At 49.8% G+C, this 11,684-nt stretch overlaps 1 protein-coding gene across 1 annotated transcript in view; it reads right to left on the bottom strand.

The window, feature by feature from the left end:
- Nucleotides 1-280: 280 nt before the first annotated feature.
- LY86 (lymphocyte antigen 86) overlaps nucleotides 281-11,684 on the bottom strand; it is a 49,483-nt gene continuing 38,079 nt past the window's right edge. Inside the window, exons 4-5 of the mRNA XM_007466383.1 lie at nucleotides 4,019-4,071; nucleotides 281-364 (exon numbers count right to left, since the gene is read on the bottom strand). Coding sequence (XP_007466445.1) covers nucleotides 281-364; nucleotides 4,019-4,071 — 137 coding nt within the window. The remainder of the gene's footprint in view (nucleotides 365-4,018; nucleotides 4,072-11,684) is intronic.

Below are 11,684 nucleotides of genomic sequence, written 5' to 3'. Positions count from 1 at the left end.
GCCCCCAGGAGCTGAAGAAAGGGGAGTGGTGTCAGGTGAGCACTTAGGGAGGAGGGACGGTCCCTCAAGACTGCTGGATGACCCCCAGGAGCTCCTGAGAAGCAGATGTTTCAGGGGCCTCATTACATCCGTGGAGCCTGGCGACCTGTGGTCCTGGGGCTGAAACCAGCACCTGCGCGTCCCCAGAGGCTTGCTCTGTCGTCCGCTGGTCCTTCCTCACGGCAGGATGAGTGTGGGAAGCTGTGGTCCCCACGGGACAGCTCGCCGCGCTTCGAGGTGCTCAGGAGCAAAGGATGGTGGCGTTGGCGCAGGCCACGGTGCTGTGGTCTTGGGTGTATAGTTCTAGCAGAACTTGGTACTCTCCCTGAAGGGATACGGGGAAAGCAGGAGGTGTGTGAGCCCAGAACCATCAACATTCAGCAAGCGGTTGCGGAGCCCTTCTACGTGCAGCCTCTGCTCTACGCACCGGGGATAAAGTCGAACCACACAGACCGTCCCCACCCGCTGTGGCTCCCGGGCTGGCTGGGAGAGACAGGTGGTGCCCATGATGAATGGCTAAGCCTGAGGGGTCTCGCGTTCCCGACGGAGCTCCCACGGGGGTGCTGGGCTGACCAGGGGTTGCTGGGCTGGTGTGTGCTGGTTTGCAGCTTTAGGGAGGGTGGTGGTCGAGGCAGGTCCCCTGAGGAGGTGACGTTGGGGTGAGGACCTGAAGGTGGTACGGAAGCACGCCATGCCGACTGCGGAAAGTGAGGGCCCGACGGGCTCGGGGGGAGAGGGGAAGAGGCTGGCAATGGCTTCCACCTGAGGCGTGGCCTGTCCCGACGTGCCTGTCAGCGGGATCCCTCCGGTGGCCGTCGGGGGAAGAGCCGGGGATGCAGGTAGGAAGCAGTAAGACCGGGTAGCAGGTGGCGAAGGTTTGGAGCAGGTGGTGGAGATGCGGAGAGGGGGCGGGATTCTGGATGGATTCGGAAAGAAGAGCCGATAGGATTGGCTGAGGAAACCCACGTGGGTGGGAAAGAGCGGGGTCAGGGGTGACCCCGAGGACTCTGGCCTGAGCAACAGGAGGGATAAAGTGTTGTTTCCTGAGAAGAGGGAGGCAGCTGGGGGAGCAAAATCCAATGGCAGGAAACCCAAACGCTCTGCTAGAGAAAGTATTTCTGCCTTTTAAGGGTTCCTTTCTGGCGACAGTGCACTGCAGAGGACCCCCTCTGTGGTCAGGGAATGCCAGCCAGGCCGTGTGGAGCTGCAGAAGGAACCCAGGCCTGAGCCACGTGTGCCGTGCTCGTGGCTGAAGCTCTACCCGGCCCCGCAAGCCACGTGGTAGGGCCAATCTGCAGACTCTCTGTCCCGAGAAGAAAAGCTCAGGAAACTCTGGCACGTCTTTGAGGAGCCTGTCACCCGAGGAAGGGAAGACATTTAATCTATATAAGCCGGAGGGAAGGAACAGATCAGACCACTGGGTAGATGTTGCATGAAAGGTCTCGGGCTACGAGAGAGGTGCTTTCTAGCAATTAGCAGAGGCCCAGGAGTGAGTGGGTTCCCCAGCACTGATGGTGTCTCAGGCGTGAGGGCTGCTGAGGGTGACTCCAGGCACCCTTCACCTTGAAGATTCTCTGACGGTCTAGGCTCCCTGAGTCTGCTCAGATATCAGCAGCTGTGATTTCAGAAGCACTGTTAGGAGTTTAAATCAGAGCGTAAAAGTCAGAGAATTAGTTCCGAGTAAAGACCAGCTCACATTTGCGTCTGATGGTGTTTCATTGTCACAGTCATTGTTATCACCATCAGCTACTTTTAACTGTCCCTGTGCATTTAAGTACACACCACACAAAGTTATTGAAAACCAACTGAATTTTTCCCATTGCTTTCTAAGCCTAGTGAAAGAAGCAGAATTTGAATGAAGGCGTTCCAGATTACGAATTACAAGACACACATACTCTGCTTTAAGGGGAGAGAGTATTTAGGCAACAGGGCGCACCTGTGGGCAGGAGGAAAGGATGATGCACAGAGAGCAGGGGTCTTTCGGCTGTTTGAAGAGCGCTGGATTTGTCAGGTAGGAGTCTGTAGTTGCACCCTCTGCACTTACACGGTTCAGGCCGTACCTGCCAGTTGGCATCCAAGTTGGAAGCCCAAAGGGCCTCTAAATTCTAAGTCAGAAAGTGGCAGCCATAGACAGATGCCCGCTGCAGGCAGCACTTCAATCGGGGCCAAGGGGCTGGTTGTGATAAAAAGAAAATAATACCAAGACACTGAAGACTGACTGCTGAGTGGAAACCTTTTCGGCCAAGCGGGGGTAGAGTTAGCACAAAGCCCATCTCTGGGGGATTTGGCAGGAAGAGGCGGGATCTGGGGCAGGTCTTTTAAAACCAAGACCAATGGTCTTCACACCATTTCTGTCCCATATTAGGAAGCAAAGTCTAGGAGCCTTGCAGGCTGGCTGTCAGCCAGGGGCGCCGGGCTGGTCTTGGGCCAGCGTGGGAGCTCAAGTTGGGGATTAAGGCCTCCAGCTGCCTCTGCTGCATACGTGACAGATCACATGTGTCCACTCTGCTTCTGTCCCCTGTCAGGCCTGGCTGGGGTGGGGTCAGGGCTGGCCAGGTTTCTGCTCCCCAGGCCCAGGCGTCAGAAGGGGAAGAGGTAGGAGGGCTGGGCAGAGGGCATCTGTGGATGCTTGAACAAGGAGGCCAGGGGCCAGGTGACCTGGCCTTGTCTCAGTCTCACGTCGGGCAGTGCCCCGAGTAGTACCGTTTGTTGTTGAGGGACGCAGGTAATGCGCTCACTCATGCATCCCAGGTGGTTGCAATAAAGCTTTTTACATCTCTGCTACCTTTTCTTTCAAAGTGATCCTGTGACTTTAAGTTCTTTCGCCTCTATTTCACAGCAATTGCTAAGAGTAACTGTTTTTTTTTTTTTAACTTAATAACGCAACACAAAAGTTAATTGTTTGCAAATTTTAAGTCAGTCTCCAGTGGAGGTGCGGGGAGGCTCCAAAGGAAAATGGAGGAAGAAAAAGAATTCAAATGGCAAAGATTTAAGGCAAAAAACTATGTGAGAGAAATTGTCTCACATCCTAGACGGGAAGAGAGTTTGCGCAACTCTCATATTATGCTGAAAGGCCTGAGGGGGAAACTCTGGAAGGCTGGACTCTTCCCAACTGCCAGAGCAATTCTAGTGAAAGTCCAACATAGTCTGGAGACTTGATGGCTTGAAACTGAGGAACCCAGAGGCTGGGACAGAAAGGAGACATACAGGGAAATGAAACGAGTTCAAGAGATTCTTTATGGAGAAGGAGATTCTTTTCTAGAGTCTTATCAGCTTTCGGAAGATGCAAAGGATGAAATTGAAGACCAAAAGATGAAAATGATTTACATTTTTGTGATTCTTTTGTTGTATTTCTGAAGGATGCTCTCAGGAGTCGTGTGTTGCGAATGGATCGCTATGTCAGAGCTGCTGGAGTGCAGCTGTTTCATAAAGTCACAGTATATTGAATGAAAAGGAATTGGAGGAAAAATCTACTCGTAGCTGTGAACCTCACTAGTGAATGTGCAGGACGTGGTCATTTTATCTACTGGGTGGTAGCTCGTGAATACTGTGCGAGAACAGTAACTGGGGAGCTTTATGCTTTCTGGGCTGTGTGTTTCTTACTTTCTCTGAACGACCAGCCCGTCTGTGGCTGCCGCCCTTGCCTCAACAGCTCTAGCCATGTGGAGGCCCCCCAGACACGGCCAACCTGCAGGACAGGGCCCCAGGATCCCTCCCCACGGGAGCTGTCTACACAGGGGCTGCCCCACAGGACAAAAACGTTAAATACCAAAATGCCAAAACCTGTGCGTCATGCATTAGTAAGTGCCCACGAGGAGGTAGCCGCCTCACTGAGAAAGGGTTTTCTTCGTGACGGGCCAACAAAAGCTTTAAGTTTTTAGTTTAATTCCCTCCTCCACCTCCTCTGTGTTTCCTTCTTTGAGAAACTGCTAGATACAGTAATTAAGGAACAAAACAAAACAGAAAGCAAAACCCTTACCTCAGGAATTTCAAATCCAGGATTATTGACAGGGCCGGCATAATAAATCTGCTCTGTAGAAACAGACAAAACACACATAAGGTCATTCAGTCATTGAAAACAAGAACGATTTGCTCTGTTATCTGTGCTTGCTGTGTTCTGGGGATCCATTGATGAAGACAAATGTCTCTGTGCAAACGTTGTTTATATGCTAATGAGGAGACTGACGGTACATAAATCACTAAATGAGATATAGCATCCAGACTGTAAAAAGCACGAGAAGGAGACACGCAGGTCATGGGAGGGAGGCAGATGGAGGGACGGTTAGGAGGCCAGGCTGGCCCTGGGATGCTCGAGGTTGCGTCCTAAGACAACTTCTGACAACTGATTGACCTTAGATAGTTTTGATCTCTTTGGGCTCAGTTTCCTCGTTTTTAAGATGGGTATAATAATGACAGTAACAGAGCTGAGAGGAATGAGGAGAGTTAATCAACATAAAACCCTGATAACAATGTCTGGAAAGCGCTCAATAAATATTTACTAAAGTTACAAACTGGGAGGTGCCATGTTTTGAGAAGGTGGCTGGTCCGGGAAGGCATCTCTAAGGAGACGACGTTGCATGGTACGATCTCCCTGAGGGGGGAGAGTGAGGCAATTATTATTATTACTATTTAAAACTTTTATTTGATATTGGAGTCTAGTTGATTCATAACGTTGTGTGTCGGCTTCAGGTACAGCAAAGTGATTCAGTTATACGTATACACGTGTCTCTTCTTTTTCAAATTCTTTTCCCGTTTAGGTTATTACAGAATATTGAGCTGAGTTCCCTGAGCTGTACAGTAGCTCCTTGTTGGTGGTTATCTATTTTAAATACAGCAGTTACTTAAAGAGCTGGACGAAGAGCACCGCAGTGCCGTGGAATAAGGACAAAGGCCCTGATATGGAAGGAGTTTGAGAATGTGGAAGGATGGAAGGCAGATGGATTTACCAAAGCAGAGTGAACACAGGGGTCCATGCTGGGAAGGGATTGGAAACACTGAGGGGAGACAGACGTTCCAGGACCTTGAGGGCACAGTGAGGAGCCAGGTGGCAAAAAGTCAAGGGAAGTTACCTAATCTATGCTTTGAAGAGATCATTCCGCTGTGTGGAGAGGCCTAGAGTGGAGGCTGTTTAGTGGCCGAGGAGAGCGATGGGTTGGTGAAGCGTGGTGGTGGGGGGAGATGGAGAAAAACTAATGGAATCAGGATGGTATCGGGAGGGTTTGGGACCGAGCATCTGGGTAAATGGGGTACCATTCACTGAGATGGGGGAGGCTCGAGAAGAAAGAGTGTGTGTGTGTTTGTTAACTAAAGAGCCCTATTTCTGGGAGGTGGTTATTAAGGGTCCTTGAAAGCAGTTGGTCACATGAATCTGGAATATGGGGGAAGAGGTCAGGGATAGAGCTAGGACCTACTGGAGTCAGGATGAGGATGAGACCTCTCCTAGGAAGATAGACTTAACAGGCAGGGAAGGGGGAAGGGCCAGGACCACTCCTGGGTCCCTCCAACATTTAGGAGTTAGGGAGAAGAGAGGAGGACAGCCAAGGAGACTAAGAAGGAATATGGCCACGGAGTGGAGGGTAACCAGGGAGTGGAGGGGGCAGAGAAGCCAGGAGATGGATGGTTTTCAGAAAGGAGGGTACAGTCAACCATGTTGAATGCAGCTGAGAGTTTATGTAAGATAAGGACAGAAATGTGCAGTGGACTTGGCAACATGGAGGTCATTTGGTGACCTTGACAGGAACACTGGAGAAGTGAGAACAAACGCCCAAATGGGGTGAGTTGAAGACTGATACGGAGGTGAGAGAAGCAGAAGAAATGAATGAAAACTGGAGGAGGGTGTGTGTTAAGAAGGTTGTTTCTCTAAGATGGAGACACTGTACCATATTTGTCGTTTGAAGTTAATGATCTTGAGAGAGATTGAAGATGCGGAAGAGAGGAAATAATGGGAAGGATGAGTGTTTAAGAAGGCGGGAGGGGAGGGATTTGCCCGTGAGACGAGCACAAGGGTTGCTCCCATGTTTATAGGAGAGAAAACAGAGCAGAACAGGTTCAGACGTAGGCAGATCTGTAGATTGGCCAGTGGACCAACGGCAGGCTCCTGTCTGATTACTTCTGCGTGAAGGTCATGGGCAAAGAGGTGGAGGAACGGGGACAGTGCTGAAGAAAGTTACTTGAAAAACGACAGGATTGCTAGGCAGTGTTGCATTTGTTTATTTGTTTGTTTTTTGGGTTTTGTTTTGAGATTCGTGGCATAAACTTCAAGAGACTGCAGTCAGCGCAGATGCGTATTTCCTCAGCAACATTCAGTAGCTCTGATCAAGGGTAGAGGGGGTAGACGGCTGAGTTGGGGTCTTGCTGGACAAATGTAAGTAGAGGAAGGCAAGGCTGTTGGGAAGAGATGGAGGGAAGTTGATGATAACAGACCATGGAATCTGAGGAGGGTGCGGGAGACGATGGAGGCGGGAGGGGTCGATCGATAGTAAAATCTGCGGCAGACTCGGCTGCATGGAGTTTCCGTCACTGCGATCCACGACCTAGAGTACCTGAGCTGAAGGATGTGGTGAAGCCACAGGGAGGACGGCTTGACGGCGAGATTTCAGCAATGGCGCCCTTGCTGCAGTGACCACGTGCAGGGCTCACATGGGAGAGAGTGCTGAGGAGGAAAGGGGGGCTTGGGTGTTGGAGGTGAGGGGGTCCAGGGGCTGAGACATTGTGGTGCTGGGTGGGTTCGTGTCTGTGTTGAATACTGAAACCTCAGACGGTGGCCATCTCCTCTGCGATCCCCCAGCACCGTGCACTTAGCATACGACGAGCAGAGTGGCACAGACTCTGGGGCCAGACTCTCCGGGCTGGGCTTGAATCTTGACTCTTTTTCTTGCCAAGTAAATGGATTACCTAACATCTCTGTGCCTCAGTTTCCTTATCAGGAAATGGGGTGATAATAATATCCACCCCATATGTTGTGCACATTTAGCACACGTAAGACTCTTGTAACAAGAGTTCAAAGAGGGACAGGCACAGGTAAACACTCAACTAGGACTTGCCCAGTTCATCCGCCAACCCACACTACCGGCGTCCATTTAAAAGAGGCCAGGCGCTATGCTAGGTGCTGATGCCACAGTAGACAAGAATGTTATGTGAACCACCTGAATCACTGAGCACCCAGAACTGTACTCAGTTGTTTACAGGGCTGTTTCCTTCTCTGGTCAGGACCTCTGTGCCTCCTGGTTTACACAGCTCCCTATACACTGCGCAGAGCCCAACACACAGCTAGGGTGCAATATATGGTTAATGAATGAGGCCATCAAATGAGCAGACCCGGAGCCAGGATGCGGTTTGCCAACCAACTTCATTCTTGCTCATGCTATTGTAATCCTCCTTCTGCTGGAAGGGTCCAGGCCTGGCACGTGCTGACAGAGAAGACAGGATTAGGGAAGGAGCCACTCAGAGCAGCCAATGCGGTGACGAGGGTGGAGGGATGGTGGGGGAGGATGCAGGAGAACAAACGCTTATCGGTTTATTGATGGCGTTGGGTGCCGGGCTCTTTAATGGCACGGTGATTTCCTGCCTCACCCAGCACCTGGAACTTAACAGCCGCTCAGTTGGTATTTGGAGACAGACCAAGCTCTCCCCAGTTAAGGGGCAGGGGCAGGGGCAGCGTGGCTGGTGCCAGAGCAGCTGCCCACATGGAACCTTATCAGAGGCATGAGGGCAACCCGAGACCTGAACATCTACCACAAGACCTGTGCTCAGCATAGCCTTTGGCTTCTGTTCAATGCCCATGTCCTACCCTTCCTTCCCACGGTCACTTCCTGGTACCTTGCAGGGATGACGCGCAAGCCTGGAGGCGGGGAAAGACATTCCTGTTTCATTGCTCTAAATGTACTGATCCATTCGTTGTTAAAAGGAAACATATTTGGTTGTGGATATAAGCAAGAGGCTTATTGGAAACTGCTGCTCTGTATGATGTGGTATTAGAAATAGAAATGTTGAGATACTGAATCATATCCTCAGGAATCTTCCAGTGCGACTGGGGAAGAGACAATGACTAGCTATAGAGTTAACTGTGTGAGGGGTGAGCAGAGGGTGTGGGCGGTGAACCTAAGAGAGCAGAGAACTCAGCGGGGCTGCCGGGTTTCATCCGTAGGACTGGAGGGTCTACAGCCCCAGGGCGTACCGTTCACGTTAGGATCCATGCTGCCCCTGGGGTTGTGCGGCACAGGGGCCCAGCTGCCAGTACGTGGTTTCTTTTTAGGACGTTATCTATCATCTCTTCCCTAGTGTACACTCTGACCCAAGTCAGGACAATCTGAGCAGAGGGTTGAAGACACTGGGGACCCATCTACTCTGGCAAGAGATGCTTTGCTTCATTTCAGTCTAGAGCTGTCCACTTGCAGCCTTCTCGCTGATTTTGTGACTCCTAGGTAGCCTTCCAAGAAAATCCCTTTGCTTTTGTTGGCTGGACTAGGTTTTTGCTGCCTGCAGCTCAAGGACCATGGTTGCTAGGGGCATGAACCAGTTAAAAGCCCTCATGCTGGCCCTTGGAGAATGGGACACAGCTGACTCAGGAGCAGGGTCCCAGGACGCGAGTGAGTGTCCCATCCACGTCAGGTCTGGTTGGATTCCCTCGGACCCACTTCATACTTGTATTTAGTGTTCTGAGGTGACACAGTGCAAACTGCTCGGCCCTGGAGGCTGATAGATGGGTCCAAGGCCCAGCTTTCCTACTCACTAAGTGTTGATGGGTGATTTGCTTTTAACTATCCTGCGACTCAGCTTCTGCACTTGCAAAATAGAAATAGGAACACCTCACCTGCAAGGCATTGAGGGGACTCGGAACTTGTGTGTAAGCTCACGGAGAAGATTGGGGTCCCCAGTAAGGGTAGAGACAGCAGTTGTTCGTTGTACAATTATTCACTGGATGTGAGGGAGAGTGGGGTGTGATGGCTGGCGCAGGGGATGCTGAGAAACACACCAAGGCTGGGTTTGGGAAACTTCTTCCTTGAGCCCGTGTGCACAACTGCTAAGTTCTGCTGACATCTTTTTTTTTTTTTTTTTTTAACTTCTGTTTTAAAAAATGGATGAGTGCTGTTCTTGGAAGAACACCAGTCGAATGATATCTAGCATTTGGTTTTGCTCATTTAATGCTCTACGAGTTGCTCATTTGTGCTTCACTATTAAGGTCCTTTACTGGGATGAAAGAGCGTCATGAACTAGATCTTCACTTTACAGTTTCAACTGGAGCTTTTCTGGGGACCCACGAAGTTCCTGAGAGTTGCTGCAAGTAACTCATGAAACTTATCTATTTTTTTTTTAACCGGATGAAACAACACCCTCCTTTTTCAGATCATCTCTGATTCGGAGATTCCTTTAATTAACATCCTCACACTCCAATACGATAAAAAGAGCCCCAGTATGTCTATACCCACTTCTTCCTTTCCCTCTTTTGGAATCTTGATCAGTTTTTTTTTTTTTTTTTTTTTTTTTTTGCGGTACGCGGGCCTCTCACTGTTGTGGCCTCTCCCGTTGCAGAGCACAGGCTCCGGACGCGCAGGCTCAGCGGCCACGGCTCACGGGCCCAGCCGCTCCGCGGCCTGTGGGATCTTCCCAGACCGGAGCACGGACCTGTGTCCCCTGCATCAGCAGGCGGACTCTCAACCACTGCGCCACCAGGGAAGCCCTGTGTGACCTTTTACTACTAGAGAAACCTACTGTTATTTATACTTGGAGACATTCACTGTGTACTTGCAATGGATCATGTATAAAACTATAAAATGAGCATCCTTCCAGGGCTTACTCATTCGTGGTCCTGCCATTCCACCTCTCCAGCGTGTTACCCCGCCCTTTTTACCCTAATATCATGCTACCTCTTCTCAATGACAAACTCCTATCAGGGCTTGTTGTCCATCTTACTGCCTTTAGAGAAATGTTCTCACACATGGGTCTTGTCACTGACTTCTAGCCAAATAGTTTCTCCTCTGGGCAGGTGATATGGCGGGTGGGAGCTTTATGGGGTCTGGGAAAGGGCGACAAGAACAGCCCAATAAGGCAAACCTTTTCTGAGCAGTGATAGGATCCCCTCACCAAGAAACCCGTATCTTGCCCCAGCTACACGAGCAGCTGTATGATCTGTGAAGTTCTCAGAACTGTGACTTCTAGGAGGGCATTTTTCATTGAAAACATACAGAGTATGAATTTTCCTTGGATTATGCACAATTATTTGGCCTCTTCACATGGTCATGGTATGCAGAGTTCGGACAAGCTGTCCTGGTTTTCCATTTGGAGATTGTACAGGCTACTGATGCCCTCCCCCCGCCCCACCAAAGATGTCCATGTGCTAATTCCCAGCACCTGTAAATACTACCTTACAAGGCAAAAGGGACTTTGCAGATGCAGTCATGTCAAGGATTTTGAGATGGGAGATTATCCTGGATTATCTGAGTGAGTCCAGTGCAACCATAAGGGTCCTCATAAGAGGGAGGAGGTCAGAGGGAGAAGGTGATGTGAGGATGAAGCAGAGAGGAGCGATGAGGCTACAAGCCAAGGAATGCCAGCTGCCACTAGAAACTAAAAACGTCAAGGAAATGGATTTCCCCCCGAAGCCGTCAGAAGGAACACAGTTCTGCTGACCCTGATTTCAGACTTCTGATGTCCAGAACTGTAAAAGAATACATTTGTGTTGCAAGTTACTGAGGTCTTGGTGATTTGTCACAGCAGCAGTAGGAAACTAATACACTGATCTTGGACTCAGAGAGGGGCCAAGAGTGGTGGCTTGTTTGGATCTGGGGTCCCAGCAAAGGGCCCTTTGGAACCAGGACACCAGCATAATCTAGGATTTCAGCAAAAGAGAAGGTACCCGGGCCTATGGCTGGACTAGAGAGTGAAATTTCTAGCATAAATTCATACAGCTGAACTCAGGACAGATGGTTAAAAAAAGTTAGAGCCATATAGAAACTGCCAGGTCAGTGATGTTCAATATAACATTCTGCAAAGATGCGACTGTTCTATATCTGCAGCATTAAATGTGGCAGCCACTATCCACATATGGCCATTAAGAGCTTGAAATGTGGCTAGCATGGCTAAATTTTTAACTTCATTTAAACGTGAATGATTTAAATAGCCATCTGTGACTAGTGGCTACCATACTGGACAGTGCAGTTTTAGGTCAGCACTGTCTAATAGAAATATAATGTGAGCCACATTTGTAATTTGTATTTGAAAAAAGGAAATAGAAACAAGTGAAATTAATTTAATAATGCATGTATATTAACCTGAATATTAAAAATATTATAATTCAGTATACAACCAATATAAAAGTATAGATGAGATATTTTAAATCCTTTTTTCATACTACTTTTATGTACAAAGTCTTCAAAATCTGGTGTATACCCTACACTTAGAGCACATCTCACTTTGGACGGGACACATTTCTGATGCTCAGTAGCCACTTGAGGGCTTCCCTGGTGGTGCAGTGGTTGAGAGTCCGCCTTTCGATGCAGGGGACGTGCGTTCGTGCCCCGGTCCGGGAAGATCCCCCGTGCTGAGGAGCGGCTGGGCCCGTGAGCCATGGCGGCTGAGCCTGCGCGTCCGGAGCCTGTGCTCCGCAACGGGAGAGGCCACAGCAGTGAGAGGCCCGAGTACTGCAA

Source organism: Lipotes vexillifer, unplaced genomic scaffold (genome assembly GCF_000442215.2).
Source record: "Lipotes vexillifer unplaced genomic scaffold, Lipotes_vexillifer_v1.1 scaffold444, whole genome shotgun sequence".
Taxonomy (NCBI): Eukaryota; Metazoa; Chordata; class Mammalia; order Artiodactyla; family Lipotidae; genus Lipotes; species Lipotes vexillifer.
The sequence above is the reverse complement of the archived record's forward strand: the minus strand, read 5'-3'. Positions and strand labels throughout refer to the sequence as shown.